The sequence below is a fragment of the Numida meleagris genome, chromosome 13 (genome assembly GCF_002078875.1).
Source record: "Numida meleagris isolate 19003 breed g44 Domestic line chromosome 13, NumMel1.0, whole genome shotgun sequence".
Lineage (NCBI taxonomy): Eukaryota > Metazoa > Chordata > Aves > Galliformes > Numididae > Numida > Numida meleagris.
Window position 1 is genome coordinate 12,895,730 of NC_034421.1, and position 18,577 is coordinate 12,914,306.

Sequence of the window (18,577 nt, forward strand, 5' to 3'; positions counted from 1 at the left end):
GTCACCATCAACCCCCAGACTGGTATAGCTGAGTGTTCGCTAGAAAATGGAAGCAGGCATTACAACACAGCACTTGGGCTGGGCTCTGGGGATCAAGGAGCTTACCCACACGCAGGTAGCTAACACTCTTCTGCCAAAACACTTGCTGTATGCGAAGGCAATACTTCACACATCCGATAGCGATCACTTTGGCACAGCCGAGACGCATCTGGTTTCCAGCTTTCCTCACCTACCAGCATGAAGAGTGCCAGAGCCCAGTGAGGCTCTCCCAGGACAGCCAGCCCACACGTCTCCCCAGAACAAAGCTGTTCTGTTTTTCTCCAGCCAAGGATGACCTCTTTCAATGGAAGAAGGTGTGTAAGTCAAGCTGCCGGCACAGTATCCCCAGTCTCACAGATGGCCTCTGTTTCAAAGCTCCCCCCAGTGCTCAGTCAGTCCCTTTGGATTTGTATTTCACCTCCTCCTGGCTCCAGCATCACCACAGTGGTGTGCACGCAGGGAAAAATCACTCCCAGCAGGAGGTGTTAGCCGCAGCAAAAGCTGCTTGAGGTATGTTGTTCATATGCCTCTGCCTCCTCTCTGGAGTTTGTGCTTACTGGTCTTAGGGGCCACACAGGGTGAGAAGAGTGCAAGTCTAAGAAGGTGCAAGACTCATGAATACTGCACTTGGGAACATATAAAGTACCCAGATTCTGTTAATGCCTCACTCTGGGCCCAGCAGGCAGCTGGCTTTGGAGGTCCCGGATGTGACACAGGGATGCCCTTTGCTCTGTCAGCTACTAGGAGGAAAATACAGATGCATCACCCGTGCTAGTGCAGCAGGAACAGAGGTTTCTGTCATGTCTGTTGCATTTCATACTGCCATTTAATGCTTAGGGCACTTCTTGCCTGAAATAAAAGGCAGATCAACTTCTCAGAGATCTAGTAAGAAGAAAAAAATGAAGGGATCTGGGTGCTTGTGTGAACACAGGGAGAAAAATCTTGGCAAACAGTGCTGGCTGCATTACAAAATAATTGTAGCGAAGGGGGTTAGGGTTATTTTTCATCTGCCCAAATCTGAATGACACCTCTAAAGTGCACTGTGGTTAAGAAATCTTTTAACACAGAAACTCATGCTAATAACTGTGCAAATTAATGAAGATCTTCCAAAATGAAAGGTGAAATAGCACAAAGGAAGGCATTTCTAGGAAGGTTTCTGTTAGGTGAACAGCAAATACCCACCCTGGGTGGCACAACAGACACTTCACTGCAGAAGTTCAATGAACAAGACAAACGCCAAGGCATGCTAACAGCCAACTCCTCCCAAGAAGAAAGTACCCAAAGGGGACCAAACCAGAGCTTGGGAAATCTGTACCTGGGCTCAGTGTCCTGCTGACAGATGAGGACCTACTGGGTGCACTGCATCAGGCTGCTGGGGAGCCCTAGGACCCCAGAGCAGAGATGTGGCCTTCAGCGCTGCGTAGTACAATAAGAAAGGGAGAGGTGGGCTTGTACTGAGCTCAGGCAAGGACTGTGTGAATGTCCCGTTCTGAGATGAACGTGTTTAAGCTTTACAAGATGAATGCTTGGGCACTAGAGCAGCTTGGCAGCAAGACACAAGGCACCTGGGGAAAGGAATACTGCAGGCACCTCTGAAACCCTGTTCTAGAGGGAGAGCGGCTGAATCACAGAGACAGCTTTGCTGAAGGCTGCATCATCTCTCCCAGACACTGCTGTTTCATTAAACAGCAATGTTGCTGAACGAGATGTTGTGCAGGAATAATTTAAACTATCATCAAAATGCAAACAAGTGCATTTGAAATGTATTTCCAGAACAGCTCTAATCCCCTTTAAAGAACAGCAGAAAGGATTGCTCTCATAATTACCCCTGTGAAATCTAAACATTAGCACTGTAAACATAATATTTGAAGTCTGTTGGCCCAGCGCAAAGGGAAAGCATGACAGTCCCCACTCTCTGCTTTATATTATTTTCATGTTTTTTAAGCTAGCCTCTTGGCCATGGTGATGGATTATAGCAGCAGAAGAAATGCCATTAAGAGACAAGGTGACTTAGGAGTAAGTGGACAGAACTGTGTCTCTACAAGGGAATGGTGCTCTTGTCATATACAAGATTATTACATAAACATCTGCAGCACAGCTTTTCAGAAGAAAACCTTTTCAGACTTTTCTTTTTTTTTCCAGGCAGGAAATGTGACAATACATAAAACAACGTGGTAGCTGCAAAAGAATATCTGGAATCAATCATTTGGATGGCACGGGGAATTTAGAAGCAGTGTTTCCCAAAGCTCATTCAGAGCTCACACACTACATCTTGGTAAGACAGAGGGTTTGAGCAATGCCAGTGATATCTGCTTGTCTTTTAACATAAATAAAAGAAATTAAAACCGAAGTTGAAAGGGTATTTTTTGTCTGTGACCTTGGAAGCGTTGACACAAACAGAAGGGTCACAATATTTTTCATAGCTGCTAATAGAGTTGGAAAATCCGCTGTCATCATTTTTTATTTCCAAGACTGCATTGGGAAGGTAAGAGAGACAGAAATAAATGCAAATCAAACTGGCAACGCATTATCACTGGCAGATGGCAACACCAATGTTAGCTTGGGGAGGGACACTTTGCTTACAGATTAACAGAGCAGGCAAATGAATAATGGCTTTCAGAAATTTTGCAGTGCATGTCAGATATGTCCTCGTAATCTTGAAGGCTGCAAAAGACTTTAAATCCTTTATCTGTCATCTGAGAAAAATTCTAGAACTACAAGAGACATTTCATCAGCTTCAGAAACAAGAAAGCATCGTGGCAGGCTTCTGCAAAATGGTTATCTCCAAACCCTGACAGCACTGATGCGCTATTTAAAATTGTCTTTTTACATCAGACAAAACTGTCCAGTTGCAAAGTTTACAGATGCCAAAGCCAGGAGGGCTGGAGACACTTGAGTGACCAAAATTCAGATTTCTTTTCCATAGCATGCTCAGAAATTATGACATGGTGCTCTTTCTTATATTTGAACAGCTGTAATTTATGTGTACTGAAATGCGACGTTGCATTCACTGAAGGTCAAGATGTAACTAAAAATGGACTGCAAAATTGTTTATCATAAATGTAAGTCCTACTTAGAGCCAAAAAAAAGCCAGGAAGGAATCATATTTATTTTCCTGTATTAAGACTACCAAGTATTGAAGCCTTTTCTGAGTATGAAGTGTCCGCCTGGGAGAAACACGTGGTACATTGAGGGAAACATCTCCTAGATTGCCTCTTCAAGGCAAGCCTTGGTCTTTTCATCTAATAACGTCATCTCATAGCAGCTCTTGCACAAGAAGATGGGGGAGGAAAAGTGATGTGACTGCCAGGGATGAAAACTACCCCAAAGTCCTGAAAATTCTCAAGACAGGGCAGAAAGTGTTACTTGAAAGTCCCCATGCCTTTACACATGTCACAGCAACACCTGACAGAGAAGGAAGGTCCCAGGCCTCAGTGGTTACCCATTTCCCCTTCCCCTGCAGCCCTCCCTCCAAGGCCAGACCCCTCCCCGCAGCCCCTCCTGAAAGACCCCCCCACTTTCCCTGCCCTCCCTGCAGTCTCCCTTACCTTTGGGCCGCACAATCCTGACGTACTGTGCAGCCCATCTCTCTCCACGTCGCCAGTCACCATTCATCAGCCAGTGCAGGGTGTTCTCTCCCAGTTCACCTCTCCGTGCTGCAGGGCACCTGTCACAACTGCTCCTCCTCCAGTTTTTTGCTCAGGTTTTGATCAGTACAGGCACAGACTGCAGAAACTCCTCCTGCTCTCAACCAGACCCAACGTTTCTGCTTAGAACCATCCCTAAAAGTCTCTCAGGAGACATTACTTATAGCTCAGTATTATTTCCTTCCAAATTGTTTATTGTATGTAAATCAAATAAAACCAAAGCAGTGCTGTATCAAATAATAAAATAAAAAAGTATGTTCCAAATACATAAATACATTCAGAAATCAAGGTTTTTCTTTTTTTAATTATTGCATCTATTTTGCTGAGTGATATTCTGCAGACTTAGAATTGCCAGAACAGAGAAAAATCCATAGGTGTTATAAAATTAATAAATAAGATGACAATTTAGTGTCCAAGACTTCCCCGAGAGTCCCAGACAGTTTCCAACCAAAGATTGGTCTAGTTCGAAAACGAGACAGATCCACAAAGTGGGTGTAGATCAGGCTAGGAGAATTGCTTGAGAGATCCATTGGTCACTATAACACTGTCTTTTAAAAATGTCACTGTCAGGACATAAGTCAAGCTACAATGATAAGGTAAAACAGCGCTCAGAAAATGGAGCTGGTAATATCTTTAGCACCAATCTCAGCATGCAAGAGAACATACACGACTGAACGTTCAAATCTTAATGGCTTCTACATGACATCTGGTGCCACAGAGCACTTTGGGGAGCCACCACAAATAGACCAGGAAAACACCTGCACTGTTCTGCAGCCCCTTATGAAACACACAGGGGTTATTCCTCTCAGTATTGAAACACGAAGGGTGAAGTAACTCACAGCCCAAGGCCACTGGAGGAAGCACCCATCTCAGAAGCACCGACAAGAAGAGAAGCTGGGAATCAAAAACCCACTAGGAAAATAGAAAGACAAGAGAATACACAGGAGGAAAATTGGGGAACATAAAAAGGTTCCTGAAAGAGGTGTTTGTGCAACTCAGAGGAGGGCTGAGAACACGAGCTCAGTTCAGATCCATTCTCCAGCATGTTATCTGGACAGCAGGCCACAAGGAGGAGCAATGCACCCACCGACCACACCACCTCCGCCAGCACCAGCCTGGAGTACAGTTTCCACCTTAGGAGGAAGGCCTCCATGTAGGAAATTTTCAGGATAGAGGAGTGGGATCCATTCAGTATCGTTTCCTCTTTTTTTTGCTCCCCTTTCTCTTCTGTTCCTTCTCTTTCCGGGCTCCAGCTGTTGTAAAGGTGATGCACTGAGCATCTAAGAAGTCCAGCAGCTTTGCCTTGGAAATCTTAATGCCATTCAGTTTCAATTCTGCGTGCAGGTCGGCCAGCTCAATAGGCTCATAGAAGAGAACCCTGTTGTACAGGGCTGGGTTTGAGCGGATGTAGCACCTCACTGCCTCCAGTTTTTCTTCTTCCCGAGCTGCTGCCTGAGATGCTGGAAGTTCTTCTTCCTCCTCTTCAGATACAAACGCACAGGCCTCCAATTCCTTCACCAAAGAACTAAAAGCAAGGCCAAGTAGACCCAAAATCAAAGAAAGAACAAGCCATCGGGGACAGAACCAGAGCTCTCTAAGTATGTGGTGGCCAGCCCTTGTGACTACCTTCTGTAGGATCACAGATTGATGCCAGCGCACACACTGAGTGAAGAAGAGCAAGGCATGTGTTCTACAAACTTTCCCATTCCAGCCATGACAGCTCCAGTCCTGCTCACTAAGGCCTGGAACTGGCTGGCATCCCTTGCTCCTGACCCACAGCACCTACTGCTGCTATACCGCAGCCTTCTCTGCCCAGTACTGCTGTGCTCTCCTTTCCCTACACCAGATGCAGCTCTCACTCAATGCTGTGAGTGCTCCTTGCTGCTCTGACATGCAGAGACTGGGCATGCCAGATGTGGGCCTTGCCTACATGCAGCCTCAGCCACAAGCTTTTGTGCTCTGAGAATAGCTCACTGGGATTTAGATCAAACAGCCCAAAGTTTGTTTCTTTTATAGGACAGTGCTGACCTTCAGATAACAAACCCAAGGAGGCAGCAGGGCTCCTGTAGGCCACACAGACACTCACAGCTACCTCATAGCCACGTTCCTAGTTCATCTCTGTCTTGCACCTTTGACTATTTTGTTCAGTATTTTGTTCCCTTACCTCTGTGAACCGAAAGAGATGTCACTTCCATCCCCTGAAGTAGCTGTAGACTCCTGAGATGCGGAGAGCATTGGTTCCTCACCATCAGCTGCCAGAGACCATCCCTCTGGAGATACAGCTGACCTTTTCTGCTCTTTATCTCCTTCTGGATGATGTGTCATTTCATTTCTCTGCTTGGGTGCTGCACAGCCCTTTTTTGAGGGTCTGACAAGGTCATCCTCACTCCTCTCCACAGGGAGCAATGAAGAACCTGTCACAACTTGCTTCCTTTTGCTCACAGCCTTCGAAGCTTTGGGACGCTTTCCACCTGTAGTCTGGGCTGCCTTCGACTGCCTACAGCGTTTGGCAGGGGACTTCTTCTGGGGAGGCTGGGAGGATGGGACTTCATCCTCAAAGTCAGAGTCCACGTCCCGGTGAGTATACTGGAATATCTCTTTCAGTTTCAACACCATCTGGCGTTTTGGGAGAGCACGAACTCCAAATCTGAAAGAAAAAGGTGAGAGGTTAGGATAAGATAATGCTGTACCTTCCACTGTCATAGCTCAGGAAGGTGCTCAAGCCAGGAACTCCAGTGGTGAGCTAGAAAAGCTTCACTAAGGTTCCCTTTCATCCCAGGTGCTTTCTTTCACACTACTTGCTCACAAGTTTATGCTCAGAGAGATGTGCTCGTGGGGGTAATGCTAACCTTCTCAACTCCTCCTTCAGCTGTGGTGTCTCCATCATGGAGTAAGCTGGCATTGGTGTCACTGGAGTCCTGGGAGAGTTGTTGTTCTCTTGACAGGCAGGTTCTGCAGCAGAATGACATCACCACGATCAGACTTGGCACAGAAGGCACTTACAATAGCTGATATCTTCCATTCTTCGTGGCTGATATTCTAATATTATATAATAATTAAGCAGCACTACTTTTCCACAAGCTCTTTTACTTACTACTCACCTTCACAGTGGATGGAACAGCCGACACTTCTTTTTTTTTTTTTCTAGACTAGGACACTTGCTTTTTGTTGGATTTAAAATGGAAAACAGTTTACATCAAGATGTAAGTCAGGTCCGACTACAAAGGCCATTCAGGGCCTTGTTAGAATGGGCAGCTCTTGCAAGGCAGTGAAAAAATGCGTTTACTGAATTCCATGAAGTGGTTCTTTTCCCATGAAGGAAACATCATGGGAGACTTGATCAAGAAGAAACCGAGCAAGCCAAGCTTCTGGGGTCCTGAGTTAGATACTGATTTGCTGAATCAGTAGATTTGGTGACGTTTTGAAGAGCAGTCAGTTTCACAGGTCATGCTCTCAGCACTGGTTAAACTACTCACTTAGTACAGTGCAATATTTTAATTAGATACTATGAGATCATTTACTGGTCTGAGATGGAAGGAACTATGCAAGTGCAAGACGGGTAAAATATTAATATTTTTAAGTTCTTGAGACCAGAACGGTTATATTAGCATTCTGTGCACTGTCAGGCTCTCAAGAAGGTTGAACTCCTGTGGATCCCAGGGCAAGGTGGTTGCAAAGATGGGAAGAGTACTGTGGCTCTCAGTCTTACATGTGCCACATTGACCTCTTGCTGTGCCATGCGCTCAGGATATCTGCTAGCTCTCAGAGATCTATTACAAGGCCCCAGAAACAGCAAGCAGAAGGCAACAGAAGTCAAGACAATCATGCAGAGTTTTGCAGCAAAGCATGCATGAAGGAAATCCATGGGCAGGGATCAGCACTCACCCCAGCTAGCCTCAATACAAGGAAACCCTTTGCACCTGCGCTAGTGAGTTGCCTCTTGTTGCTTACCAGATGCCCTCACGTAAGCACATGCATCACTTCTTGAATGCATGAAAAGCAAAAGACCATACAGAACACCTACTAATACAACGAATAAACACCCATCAGCATGCAAGCTGAAGACAGTTTGTTTGTTCATTTTGGTTTGGTTACAGTTGGTTGGTTTTCTTCCTTTCTTTTTTCCTCCAGGTACCTGTACTTTCTGCAACAAGTACTGACATTATTGAAGAACCAGCAAGAATGAAACGCAAGCAGGTGTGCTCCAGTAACCTCACATTTAGATATGTTCTCCCCAACATCAGAAGATGACTGCACCTTCTTTGTGGCTGGCCCTGGCAACTGCTATCAGGCAGCCAAAATCCCTTCCAGCATATCAAGCGAACAACGGGTGGGATGACATAAATGAAAACAATTTAACCTACTGCAGTGAAACTAGTATCAGTGCAAGCTCTCACCAGGAGTCTTTACAGGATCTGCACCTGCTGCAGCTGATACCCGCTGTGACAAAGGAAGCATCTCTGGAAATTCATCTTCCTCCTCTTCTCCATCCCAATCCTCCCAGAGTTTGGAGTTCAGGTAACTTGGTCTGCGACCCACTGATGTACATGCCTCAATGGGACTCTTCTCAAGGCAGAGCAAAGTCGTTCTTTTGCCAGCAGGATTTCCTTGAAGAGGAGTACTGCCCTTAATTTCCCACGCTTGGTCTGGGCTCTCCCACTGGTCATGCAGAAAGTCACTTTTGGGGCTGCTGGCAGCTCTGGGGTTTGCATGCTCATCTTGTCTGGAGTCTTGGCTGTTACCTCTGACTGGTGACAGATACTTAGAATGCCAGCAGTCATCAGCAGGAATTGCGGGCTCGTCAGCAAGCAAAACGCTACTACTCAAAGAAACTATACTTATTTCCTTCTCCCCCTCGCTGTCCTGTATCTCAACCACACTGATGTTTGATTTATCTGCCAATGACTTCCCATGGCAAGGAGGCACAGGTTTGGACAAAAATGAGGTATTAGCACAGTTGCTTTTCAAGCTGGTGTGGTCAAGGGAGAGAACTGGATCCACTGAAGAAACCGGTGTGGATTTCTCAGAAAATGATTCTGCTTCTGGGCTCCTGGACGGGTTTCTTTCACTGACAGAGTTCTCCACAGGCAAGTGTCTGTCTGACAATGCCGCTTTATGAACTTCTATGACATTTCTATCCATTTCGTGGTTACTACTACCAGCTGCTAGGCTTTTTGTGCTGACTTTAGATTCTGGACTTTTGGAAGAGTTAATACTTGTGACACGTGTCTGTGTTGAGGAACTTCTGCTTTTGGTCAGGACTGGTGTGTCTGGCACTAGCCAGGAGCTGTCTGTACCTGAAGACACTTCATGACTGAGCATTTTTTCAGGGCTCAGGTTTAGGCTCTGCTCACCCTCTGTACAAGCATCTGCTTGGCTACTGCGAGGCAATTCAGTGGACATCTCTACATCATTAGTTACACGCACCTTATCTGTAACGACACATGAGACCTGCAGTGATCTCTGCTCTGTTTTAGTGACTGATATGTTATGTTCAGGTTTTGGTGTCTCAGGACCATGTTCTGTATTTGTACATTTCAGTTGGCCGGGGATTTCCATTTCCTTCTTAACAGAGCCCGACTCTGGTGATTTCTTGTCTTCTAACTCCATTTCATCATCAGAAGATAAAACAATAACATCCCCCTTCTTGTTCCCCTGAGCTGCAGGATCCTGAGTCCTGATAACTGGTGATGACAACACTGGGACATGCTTGTTTAAATCAGCATTGGGAAGCTCTGGTGGAGATGCAGTATCCAGGTCACTGGCCTTCTGAAAAAGAATTTCACCAGGTGGCAATGATTTTTTCTTTCGTTTTGGTGTTGACACATGTTCTCTCGCAAGCTTTCTGTCTGATTTTGGAGACATAGGTGAAGATCCAACAGCAGGAAAAAGAGGCACAAAAGCTTTGGAAGGAGGACTCCCATAAGAACCATTTCTACGTGGAGAAAAGTCTTTCTGTGTTTTGCTGTACAGACAAAAATCATTAACATCGACATGTTTTTCACCAAGAGCCTTTTCTGATATGTTACTAACTTCTTTTGTTGGGGAAGGCTCACAGTAATCTCCCTGAGTTGCAGAAAATAAGTGTTCATAACTGTCATTTGTATTAGTATCATTGGGGAAGCTAGGAAACTCTTTTTCACGGTGATCTTCCCCTCTTACATCATGTGAGACCTGAGATGACCTGGAATCCTTTCCACCTTCACATCTCCTTACAGTCTCTCCTTCATCAGTGGTGGCACCATGGGATGCTACATCCCTCTTTTGAGGTTCTGTGTGGTGAGGCACAAAAGTGACCTGTGTAGCATTCACACTTTCGCATCTATTTATATTCAGCATTCCCTCTTTTTCTCCGGATAAGTCACATTTAGATATTCCATCGTTATCCCTCAAATCTTTGAAGTTACTGCTTATTGAAGAAGGTACAGATCTCTTTACCTCTTCCTCCTCAGTTTGCTGGTTCATATCTTGGGCTGTCTCAGTATCACTGCACATGCTGCAGTCAGTTCCTTCACTCAGTGTTGTTTTACCTTGAACCATCCTTCTCTGAGTTGCAGCAAACTCATAGATTTCTTCCAGCTCCTGCTCACCCACTGCATTGTCATCTTCCTTCTGGCATTCCTGGTTGAGGACAGCTACTTCTTCCTCATCTTCACCCACCCACATAGACTTCAAGAGGTCTTGGAAGTTCTCTGCTCTGTCCTTGCAATCTTTGTCATCTGTCACAGAGATCAGATCGCATTCTGAATCCACTCCAGAAGACACTTGACTCTCTCCAGTGTTACTTTCACACTTTGCCATCAGCTCCCTCACACCAAACCTGCAAGGATATAATAGTAATGTTAATACTTCTTCTTTCAGTATTTCTCCACCTGGTCACTCTTGTGAGGGATCTCCATGAGGATGCTGGTTTCCTAACATACATAAGCTCCAGTGTACTCCTGACATTCAGAATTCCTTTTTCCAGGTGTCACTCACATGAAAGCATCAGGTTCGCTCTCACATTTTTTTTTTAATTTTTAAATGTCTCTCATGTGCAAGCTCCATGGCTTTTTGGAGTGACAAGGCTCCCCTGTGCACACACACTGGCAAGGCCCAGCCATCAGTGACTCAGCTGTTCCTTCTTCAGGCTCTTTACTTAGTGCACATCAAGGTTCATAACCGAGAGCATAGCTGACAGAACACATTAGCATTCTGCACACCCAATACTCTGAAGTGCTGTTCAGTTTACACATGTATAGAGTGTAGTGTTTTAAGAATCACACGTGCTAGGCACGCTTATCATCAACAACATCAGTTGTCAATACAGATCCTGAGAATAAACTCTTGGCAAAGGTGTGCTGGATGCATACTGAATAAAGGAAATCTCACAAAGATACAACCTGAAGAGAGACTCATGGAAAATATGAGGGCAGTGATGCTATAAAAGTAGAGGGCTACGGAATTTTAAGCCACTAAATCTACAACAGAAGACTCCAGGTTGTGGGGTCTGTCTGCGGGCTCAAAGCAAGAAGGGATCCAAAACAAACTCAGGATACAAACCTGGCAGCCAGAGCCCCCACCTGGGGCAACACCGCAGCGGGGATGTCAGCATCAGCAGCATAAAGGTACCGCAGGAATGCACGGGCTGCCTCTCCTGTCACGTCACTCAGCAGCACACGGTGCACCTGCGTGTTCCCATCCTCCTCCACTAAGAACCCTTCACTGTGAACCTGAGGTAAGAGAAAAACGGGAAAAGCCCATTTGCTGGTAAAGGAATATCAGTGCTGAATATTCATCTTTGTATCAGCTTGTTCCTTTCATTCACCAAAGGCTTGGCCTAGGACCGGGACCTGATCCTGAAATGACCAGTTATGAAGAGCTTCACATGGAACAAGCCGTTTCCTTCCTGTCTCTACAGCTGTTAGATTGGATAAAGTTTGACGACTCATTGTTTTAGCCACACATGCAAAACATGGTCTTGAGTTCTCCAGTCTGCCTCAGAATCTAGATACTGCCCAGAGCACAACTTCCAGAGTTATCGACACCTCCCTTACAGGAGAGCTTCCTCTGATCTGTTTTGAATTTACTTACTCTTGATACATTGCCAAAATTCTAGTTCTCCTGGTGTCTCACAGGAAAAGAGACACCAAATAAATAGTGCGGCACTGAACTGGATCACTATCTGTGTGGGTCCAACTTGACTTCAGGTTTTGCTGAGTATGTTTCTCCAGCTTAGTAAGGTTTCACTTCCTTTGTAGTCAAAACATGTAATGTGATACCTGAAACCCTCCTCAAAGTCAGGGGGCATCACTCAACAGAAAACATGAGCTCCGAAGTCAACTCTGATTAATTACTTTCTCATTGTTACCCAAAAGCTTCAACAAATAAGAGCATCTATACAGAAAATACATGTGAAACACCGCTCTGCAGATGGGGACCTGCTGGAAAACAACCCTCTGCAGGAGTAAAATATACAGAGCGTGGGCCAGTGTCACTACTGTACTCACACAAATGATTCCTGCCCATGAAAACAGTTGATAGGAATGGTGAAGTCAAATAGAGTTGCAGGGAAATAATAAGAAAGTCTGGCTAATGCGCTTTTTTTTTTTTTTTTTTTTAAATCTTTTGATTTGTGGGCACAGGCACATTTGATAGTGACTATGAAGAACCCTTAATAAATCTCACATTAAGACTGAGGTACGGCATACTTAAACCTGCATTTTTTTTTCCTAGCTCTCCTGGATCCTTTAGATGTTGCCTCAAGCAGCCTGTGTGGGAACTACTGCCGACACACATGAGGATAAAACTAATTCCACCGTTTCCAGAAGAGCAGCTTTTATCAGGGAGCCCACTGCACAGACTGATGGCAGCTCTGTGCAAGAGCAGAGTTCAAATCTTAGGTTCACTGTCCTTCACCGTCCCAACAGGAGGCTGCATAGGAATGGGCAGGGAACTAATCAACCCACAATGTTTCTGAGAACACAGGAACTATGCATTACCCTTGTAAAAAGCACAGTTCAGTGCAGCTACTTCCAAAGCAACTGTGAAAACGATGGCACCTCGGTGTAGGTTATTTTCAAGTACTGCCCAGAATTTCTCCAACCCATACTCAACCTTCCCAACCTGGATGAAAGGCAGGAGACACCGAGATGGAGAAGACAGTCTGCACTGATATTAATATAACATCCAAGGGCAAAGAGCACCTAGGAAGTATTCTGCATTGCTCATGGGCAGAATATAAGGGAGGATCCTTGCCCCCCCACAATTTCTCCACACAATGTATTGCATTTTCCATCCCTTTGTCAGGATTCTGCCTTCCTAAGATGAATGGATCTGCCTGGATGTCCACAGGCACCTGCCATGAGGACCTGCAGCACCGGTTGTCGGTGTGGGCAGTCTGGGCTTTATTGAAGCAGAATAGGAAAGTGCATCAGCAGTACTTACAGCCTGAATGGCCTGCGGACACCGGGCATACAACACAAACATGTGGGCATAAAGGATTTCCCCAGAGTCCACCTGGAACTGGACATCACTTAAGTGGGGGTTGTTGACCATTGCACTGAAGTCTTCAGCCAGTGACCTCAGGGAGGACTAGAACACAGAAGGAACACAAAGACAAGTCACATCACAGCTGTCACACACCTCCCTGACAAATGAGAGAAATACCCAGTACTGCAGCATTGCGGGCCCCATTCTGGACGCGCTGTCATTGCCTTCTTCAGATAATCAGCAGCATTATCAACTTAAGCAAAATAAGCAGACAAGTCTGTAAGACATTTTTGGATTTGTTTTTCTCCTTTCTACTTCTTCACAGTCTGGCAATTGTGAAGAAATGGCAGTTGTGCTGTATTCTGCTTGCTCTGCCTTGCATTACAGCACATTATCACCATCAGATTTTTGCCAAACCATTTCCTGATGTGGTCTAGCCACTGCCTCCTGTTGGCCTCTTGATCTGCTGCCTTCCACCACATTTTAGGAAACTGTAGCTTTCACTTTGATGGACTCGAGCTCAGTTGATTGTAATTAGAGTAAGAAGAAAGAGGATGACTCAGCAACAGGGTAATGAATCTTTCTCCTCCCATTCACTGGCTGGCAGTGACAGCTAAGAAGAGCAGCTCTGCAGCAAAGGGTCCACACACAATAAAACTAACCTAGTTATCTAGCTCAAAGGAATTTACATGCTTGTTACGCAAACTCCTCTTGAAAATTCCACTCAAAAAAGCCCCCAAATGATAACAACAACAAAAACAACCAATTTCTATTACAGTTCCAGAACACCTTCCAGGGAGTTTGGGGAGGGCTCGTTGCCTGAGCTACCTATGATTGCCAACAGTGATGGCATGGTACGTGAGGCCTGGGGCACGCTGCCAAGGGCAGAAACAACGCACGTGGTTGATATACATGGTGTCTGCTCTGGAGCTGCTCCCAATACAAGCTCGCCCCAGGCAATCCTCTAAAGACTCAGATCCCTCCAGGCAAACGTTGTGCCTCTGGAGGTGGCCAGCGCTTCAGAGAAGTGGGAAATACTCCCAGCTCATAAGAGTTAAGAGAATGAGCAAGTGAAAACCAATTCATACATAACACACTAGTCATTGACCTCGTGCTTCTTGAGCCTACTGTAGAGTCGAAGAAATGCAAGTTTTATTCTAGAGAACATCTGCATGAGATGCAGTTCCACCTGGAACAACACAGCTCTTTATTTTATTAGCAGGTTTCCACATTATCTCAGTGGACTGTGGAAATTCAACCTTTCTACTTGCTCCAGCATGTGTTTTGCAGGCAGCCAGTAATAATTAGCAGCGAAACAGCAGCACACAGCAGAACACTTCTTCCAGGCCTTCGTAGGTGGGCTAGAGAAGACTCTGCGTGCTGTGCGAGTGGTGTGGACTCATCTCCAAGGGGAAGATAGGAAGGTCAGACTGGAAATAAATCTCATGTTTCTTGCTTTCTTATTCTTGGCAGGTAGGTACCTGCAAGACAGTCCCTGAAGAAGCCAGCAAACACAGATCCTGACGCTGCGCTCCAGGCAGCCAGCCCAGGACAGCCTCCCTGCTGGTGTTAAAATTAAAACCAAGAATGGGGAAATTAAATAACACTAGAAACTTCCGGGCTGCACCATTCCTTGTGCAAAGTAAACAGGTTGGTGTAAAGACAGCTCCAGCAGGTATGTGCTCCTGTCAGAGAACACACCAAAACACTCCCTCCTACCGAGGCCAGCTAGACTGGACTCTACAGATGTAACAAGGGTTGTAAGCATGGGTCGGGGAGATGTGTCACTAATGCAGTGGATCTATTTGCTCCACATTGTTACCACTGTTGTGTTCATATAAAGCACAAATCTCTCCCACTGTCAGTTGAACTCTTCATTTGCTCAGGAATCGTGGATTTAAGCTAAATCTGAACAATCAATCATAGCATTAGTGCTGGTAACTGAGTTTCAATGACAGTATCAGAGCAGCCCTTGTATTGCTAAAGGCATTTGTTTTAATGCACACAGAAGCTTATGAAAAAAACATGCTTTATTTGCTATGGATTTTTTAATACCTTCAAAGAACATCTAGACTTTCTGTAACAGGTAGCTGGGATGCTCACATTTAGGACTGATTCCCACCTCAAAGATCTGTCTTCTTTTAGAAATTTCTTAATTCTATATGCACAACAGAAAATTGTCTTCTCAAGGCACCAAAATTTACCTGGCACCACTTTCTATTACCGTTCATGGCACAGTTAGTTATTACCAAACCAAACATGGTAAGTTTCATGAGATGACCCTGGAGATGAGTTAGGGATTTTTTCTGTATGCACTTTAATTGAAGAAAACTGATTATACATCTACAGGAGAAAGGAGAGGTACATCCAGGGTAAGATGTCATCTACAGAACACTACTGTCTTTATACAAAACTGAGACCTGTGGCCTTCACCTAGGCACCACGAGAGAGAGCACACTCAGTGTTAACCTAGTTCCTTTGCTGTACGTTCTCACAACTGAGGATTTTCTTTTGCTGCTAATGCGAGCATCTAAGAAGTGCTCACCGTCCATGGACTGCAGAGTATCTCATCCACCAGGCTTTTATGCCTCAAAATTCAGTGTAAGTCAGGCAGCCCTTGCAATGATTCTCTCCTCCACTGGTAAGCGTGATGTGGAGAGGAGGGCGACAGAAGAGGAACCACTCCATTCTGAACCCCACAAAGCCACTGGGTACGTGAGCCTGGATGAAGCACCAGGCAACCCTCTCTCTCCCTGGCTCCACCTAACGTGCTCTGATAAAGCTTGGGAATTAAAGCAGAGTACCACCTATAGCAGTGTAGCTATAGCCCTGGTTCCTAGCCCAAATTCTTTTCATGCTACAGCATAATGGTTTAACCTGATTCTCTTTATATAAACGATGCACAGATTGCCTTTATGTTACCTGTCATTTTAAATCATCTTTCTTGTTAGGTGGGACAAGAAAAATTCACAGGCCTTCCCTGTAGGTATCAAAGAAATACCATGTGTTGACCTCACCTGTGCCGTGATCATTCCTGAGTGACTGAACCTTATGCACCTCTGTTTCTACAGAAGGAATGGGAAATATTCCATACTTCTGAGTTGCACAAATTCTACACCTTTGTTTTTACAGTAGTAAGCAAACAAAATAAGGGTGGGGAAAAGGTTTTTCCTTACTTTCTTACAGCTGCGCATCAGGAATCTCTTCTCTTCGAGTGAAGGGACAAAACCAGTACATGGAATATCACTGGAAGTCGATTCTTTTCCTCAAAGAAGAAAAAGTGGATCACAAACCATGTACAACTTCCTAATAAGACAGAATGATGTAGGAACTCCTAAGAGAATCCTTGCCACAACAGCTCCCCAAGACAACTGCTACAGTGAGCCTGACCGGGCTGGCAGCCCAGCTTGTTCCTCAGGCCTTCTTCAGAGGGGTATGGCTCCGGGCTGTGACAGGCTGTGGGTATGTGAGCACCATTCAGCCACAAGCAGCACCAATCTGCTTCCGAGCTGTGTGCCATGTTTTCACCCAGATGGAAGAACTGCTGAGTGCAGCATGCTTCTCCACTTCACATCTCAGTTTCCCTCCAGTGGGAAAAAAAAAATATAGGGCACAGAGTGGGATGGGACACACCCCAGCAGGCAGGCAGAATGCATCTTGGATCTGCATTTCAACCCAGACAAAATGCTTGTGGCCCCAGAGCTCAGAGGCAGCCAGTGAAATCAGAGTTTTGCACAGCCTGATCCTGCAGTAGTCTGTACAGCGCACAGAACAGAATGAGGAGCAACTGAAGGAATTAATGTCTTCAGAAATGGGTTCAGCTGCATTACTGTCTGCAGTCCCCTTATACACAATTTCCATTTATGTGCAGAAATGATTTCCCTCACCCAGGAACCCGTATCTTCATTGAAAACCCAGCAGTAGCTTTACAGGACCAGCAATTATTTGCTGCAGCTTCGATGGAGAAGTGAGGAACTAGGACTGGGGAGGTTAGAGTAGAAGTTGTGTTTTTTCGCCTCTGTATAGGCACAGATAAATTCAGGTTTGTGTACCAACACACCAATCATCGCTCTTGCATCTCATTTCAAGAATCAAAAAGACAGGGTGCATAACAGAAAGTGTTCAGATAGTCAGAGCGAGCATGTTGGCCCTGCCTTTGGGTATGTCAGGGTTCTGCCCTGGCAGAAAAGCCTTCGATAACTTTAAAGGAATTTTAAAATAAAATTTAGTACTTGCTGTCTGGGAGTTCTCTTCAATGATGGGATTTATGAATCATTTTAGAAATGTCTGTTGATTGTAACTAAAGCTTACTGCAGAAGAGCGTCCACCCACAATATCACCTCCTGGATCAGCAACAACAACAGTCTGTGGGTGCTGTCATGGCTCTCCTGATATAGTACAATGAAAGTCTGGCTGTGTGTAGCTAAAGGGATTAGGGACAGGGCTCACAAAACTGCCAGAACTTACCTGACTGCTCTGCTGCATGAGTATGGCCAACATCAAGGTTCCACTGAGTAAGGGTAAGTCCTTCCTTGGCCAGTTCAACCAGATCCTGCAGGTTCTGAATATCCTTCTGGCTGTGAGATAAAATCTGCCCATCTCCTTCAGGGCCTGACTTGAATTCATCACAAGTTTGGTCTCCAGCCTCTCTACAAGTGGACTCATGAGAACCAAGGTCAGGCTGAATTTGCTGGGATCCTTTTGGTTGATCAGATCCTGCTGATGGCAGAACATCCTCTGGTTTATGATTCTGATCAAAAGAGAGGAAAAAGACACCAATAAGTTAGGTGTTGTATGTATGTTCAGAGCTCAGAATGCAGGCTCTAGTTCATTCTTTCAGAACACCTAGTAAAGAATTACAGAACATACCTTGGGCTCCCAAGGCAAAAGCTCTGTAATTTTATAAAGGATACTCTAGAGAAAAGATAGCTACAAAGAGAAAAAGGAAAAAGAGAACTACAACAGAAAACACAGAAAAAGTGGTTTCACAAGGTGCATGTCTGTGCAGGCAACTAGCAAGTAGGGAGAAAGGACAGTAGAAATATTCCCAATTCAACATCTAAATATTTGATTATTGCTGAAGTGTTTGGCAAGAGCTGTAGCTGAAGCTGCCCAGGTGCTTCTGTTCTGAGATCTAAAACATTTTTGCAGTCACATGTAACCAAACCAAACTTTCACCTCTGAGCTGATATTTTCCAGGTTTGATTCCTGTTTCCCACTGAAAATAGTTTTGTTTATTTCTAAGCAGAAAGGGCTTGGCCATTTCTGAGAATGGAAGGAACCAGATGGGCAAACATGGCCCTGAGTTTAAAAAGTCTTCCTCCTTTTTCAACTTCTCCAGTGTTTTTGTTTGAGTGAGAGGTCAAAAATCCTCACAGAATGGAGTCTGTCTATTACAGCCCTAGGCAGGGATAAGCCAG

At 45.1% G+C, this 18,577-nt stretch overlaps 1 protein-coding gene across 8 annotated transcripts in view; it reads right to left on the minus strand.

Annotated features, from left to right (window-relative positions):
• Positions 3,971-18,577, minus strand: part of SLX4 (SLX4 structure-specific endonuclease subunit) — a 29,137-nt gene continuing 14,530 nt past the window's right edge. For 7 of the 8 annotated variants that reach the window (XM_021411854.1, XM_021411862.1, XM_021411859.1 and 4 more), the window contains 8 exons: positions 17,625-17,907; positions 16,334-16,422; positions 13,113-13,259; positions 11,229-11,398; positions 8,084-10,506; positions 6,536-6,638; positions 5,851-6,333; positions 3,971-5,211 (listed from right to left, as the gene is read on the minus strand). In XM_021411854.1, coding sequence (XP_021267529.1) covers positions 4,875-5,211; positions 5,851-6,333; positions 6,536-6,638; positions 8,084-10,506; positions 11,229-11,398; positions 13,113-13,259; positions 16,334-16,422; positions 17,625-17,907 — 4,035 coding nt within the window. In that variant the 3' untranslated portion in view covers positions 3,971-4,874. The remainder of the gene's footprint in view (positions 5,212-5,850; positions 6,334-6,535; positions 6,639-8,083; positions 10,507-11,228; positions 11,399-13,112; positions 13,260-16,333; positions 16,423-17,624; positions 17,908-18,577) is intronic. The other variant, XM_021411861.1, reaches the window with a different exon arrangement.